This window comes from Cibotium barometz, chromosome 3 (genome assembly GCF_041138505.1).
Source record: "Cibotium barometz isolate CiBa-2024 chromosome 3, ASM4113850v1, whole genome shotgun sequence".
NCBI classification, from domain to species: domain Eukaryota; kingdom Viridiplantae; phylum Streptophyta; class Polypodiopsida; order Cyatheales; family Cibotiaceae; genus Cibotium; species Cibotium barometz.
In genome coordinates, this window is record NC_141048.1 from 26390115 (window position 1) to 26393735 (window position 3621).

General features: G+C 36.0%; 1 protein-coding gene across 1 annotated transcript; it reads right to left on the reverse strand.

The window, feature by feature from the left end:
* Positions 1-1175: 1175 nt before the first annotated feature.
* LOC147639885 (uncharacterized) lies at positions 1176-2879 on the reverse strand. Its single transcript, XM_086822646.1, has 4 exons — positions 2655-2879; positions 2387-2558; positions 1696-2220; positions 1176-1591 (listed from the first exon to the last, which is right to left on the reverse strand). The coding sequence occupies exons 2-4, from the start codon at positions 2549-2551 to the stop codon at positions 1487-1489; spliced, it is 795 nt and encodes a 264-aa protein (XP_086678772.1). The 5' UTR covers positions 2552-2558; positions 2655-2879; the 3' UTR covers positions 1176-1486.
* Between the last annotated feature and the right edge of the window lie 742 nt (positions 2880-3621).

The following is a 3621-nucleotide window of genomic DNA, read 5'->3' on the forward strand; positions in this document are numbered from 1 at the left end:
CCTCCTCTATATAAGTACCCACATGATAAGCTGTATACAATGTGACCCTATCCCCATTACCTTATGTTTAGTCCAACGAGATATAGCAAACCACGTCACCTAGACTATGGTATAATAGACTAACAAAAGACCTTAGTGCTTAGGTGCAACTTTTAGATCCATCTGAGGACTTATGGGCTTCCCAACCCGAGGATAGTGTGTCATTTGAAATATTTTCTTATGCCCTTAGTGCAATTTAAGATGGATATATATATATATATATATATATATATATATATATATATATATATCAGGATGGGTATATCATCCTACACTTATATGCATTTTACTAGGCATGCTATGAAGCTTACCTAAGACGTCTCATAACCATCTCAGTGGACATGATGGCCTAACCCCAATTCTAGGCTTTGACGAGTGCTTGTGCTACTCTATGACACAATGTCTTCCCCTCCTTATAAAGGGGAAGTTATAACAATGTAGAATAGGTATTTGTGTTGAGAACCATGACGAGAGTGGACCATTAATATCTAGCAAAATTTACATACATAAGGGATAGTGTCCTTAAGAACTTTTGTGGGGTTGTACTTATAATCTTATAATAGTGGCTTTTAAAACATCCCAGCTTGAATGAATATGCTATATATGGGTTGCACACAAACCACAAATCAAAATCCCCTAAGTAAAAACCCACAAATCATATCCCATAATACTTTTATGAAAAATCTGTGTGCACATGTGTTTACAAACCTATAATCGACATTGTTAAAATGTGTCTATTATTAGGTATTGAATTGATTTAAAAAAATGACTCTAGTTTTAATTAAGTGTCAAGTGTATTAAAAAATGATGACCACGGATTTATTATTTTTTATTTTACTCATGTATTATGTGAGGGTTTAAGCTCTCATAGGTGCAAGGATGAATCTCTGTTCTCTTTAAACATGAAAGTTCTAGTAGCATTTACATAAATTTATTTGCCCTTCACACAAGTCAACTGGTGAGATTGCTTATCGAGCCGGCTACCATGATGGTATTTTCCTCAGATGCCATCACTTCTGTTACTAACCTTAAAAAGGCCCATATAATTTTGAGCATATACACTACATACATAGCATGCTTAAATATAAGATTGATTTTGTATAAGAACAAAATTCTACTTGAAGAACAAGCCAACCAAGGCCAAAGGTGCGGGTTATTGATAGTGCAACTAGGAACATGCCCTGAGGTTGTCATATTATGTATTGTATCCTTTAAGTGATAGGAGATGCATATCAGCTCTACTTAATTAAAATGCCAAAAGTATATTATTTACCAACATTTAGATTTTTTGATCACCTACATTAGAGGCATTAAGAAGTCATTCTAAAAGGATTGAAGCTCACAAGTCATGATGATACATATAATATGTGTTTAGTACAAAACAAAGCGGTCCATCAAGACACAAGACTAAAGATAGGTAAGTATCCTTTATAATGACCGAAAAGTTCTAATTGAGAGGTAAGTATCCTTTATAATGACCCAAAGAGCATTTTAGGCTGGAAATGATGTGACTAACACTGATGTTCGTTGCCGAATCACAGCTCGATTGAATCTGCATACATTATATATACACGCTTAACAAGCCGAATAACAAAAATTAAGAGCGAAATTATAATTGATTTCCTAGTAAATAATTGATGTCATGTAGTATTTTACCTTGGCTATAATTATGCAGAGGAGCTCAGATGCTGTTGTGGAGTAATTGAGATTAAGAACATGTAGGCGAAGCTGCTCGATTGTTGTCATGACTTTGATGAGGAACTGCGGTGTCATGATTGGGCAAGATATATGTATGATAATCCCATCCGAGATATGGCGGGTTGGAACAATAACCTTGATAATATTTTTGTCATACGGGCTCGATATCACATTTCCATTAAACACATGGCCAGATATCAAATTTTTGGTTGAAATTTGGAAATGATTAGAGCTCGCGCAGGCACCTCTTGATCCAGATTTAGCTCCAGGGGTGGCTGCATTTTCGGGATTAGCCCCATAGCTAAATATATTGTTTGCGTTAATGATTGATGAGGCTTCATCAGCTCGATAATTCATTAGTGGTGGCCGTGGCAGCATACTCGAATAGAATCTATCAACTTGTAATTTTTGCAGTCGATTCAGCTTTTCTCGCATCGCCAGCACAAACTGAATCGCATCATTCACTACTGCCGTTCTATCACGCTACAATTAATAAACAAAAAATCAGAGGTTGATCGGTGCTCACTGAACCATGGAAATATCAAAGGTTAATTATGCCGGATTATCCACGATCGACATCACATAATCCTGCGTACACTTAAGTTTTGGATACTTTATATGATTAATTCATCATTACTACTCAACTTACTTTGGATTTCCATGGCAACAGGGACTCGAGTGTCGCAAACTTGCTGCTCATGTCGTCTCGCCGAATCCTCTCCCGCATGATGTGGTTGTCCGCCATCGTATGATGAGCCGGTCTTTTCCTCTTTAATAATGAAGCCATAGAGTTACTCTCGACGTCGGTATTCATTCGTGTACTGCATTGATATCTCATGATTATCGTTATCATCATCATCATAACCATCATTATTAGCAGAAAACCGAATGCTGCAGATATTGTCAAGGAACTGTACCATGGCCTTCAAGAATGATATGGCGAATGGCGATTATCAGTTGCCTTGCATGCACAGCAGTATGGGATGTGCATAATCTACACATAATGGGAGACAAACTAGTACTATAATGTAGCTAAAAATAGCGTAATTATGCAGTTATATCACGACTGCAATGTATTATATATTCAAGGAAACACACTGCAGGATCATGAGTGGTATATTATGATACTTTAAGTCTGCGCCTGGTTGAGAGGGGGGAGGATAATTGTCTAATAATGAGGCTATATATAAGAGTTACTGGGATATTGAAACCAGCCTCGTTTGTGGAAGAGAATATAATTAAGGCGCAGTAGTACAGTACTGCTAGTATGGTTTGTATATTTTAATGGCAGGCAGACGACGCCGAAGAATATAATCAGTAGAAGGTGGAGGTCTTTCCTAAACGTCGGTGCGGAGAATCTTCTTAAAAGAATATCGAAGGTGTACAATTTTCTGATAGTCGTACACTGTGATACCTTATTGACATGAGCGTTTTTTTACAAAAAGCTTAAAAGCTTTTTTTTTTTGTAAGAATTCAGTTTCAAATTGTTGTGGAAAATGATGCTGTGAGTGATTTCATTCACTGATTATGACCTAGATTTGGTGTAGATTATAACTCTTTGATGAATAATATTCCCATTAAGCTTCACTTGTGAAGTTTGCAGTAATATGTTTTCTTTTTTATTTAAAAGAGAAGTACATTTTCATGCTTTTATGACTTCAAAGTCCCTAAGGTGTTGATTATATTCAAAATGTTGTGGAAAAAGTATTTTCTGGGAGTTTTAAATTCAAGAGTTTCTTTTTCACTAACTATGACCTCGAGTTGATAAAGTAGATGACACTTCAAATCTTGTTAAGCTTCATTTGATGAGTTGTTGATCTTCACTAACTATGACTTAAGCTTCATTTGGGAAGATTACAATTTGTGTTAAGAGATAAGCTTTGT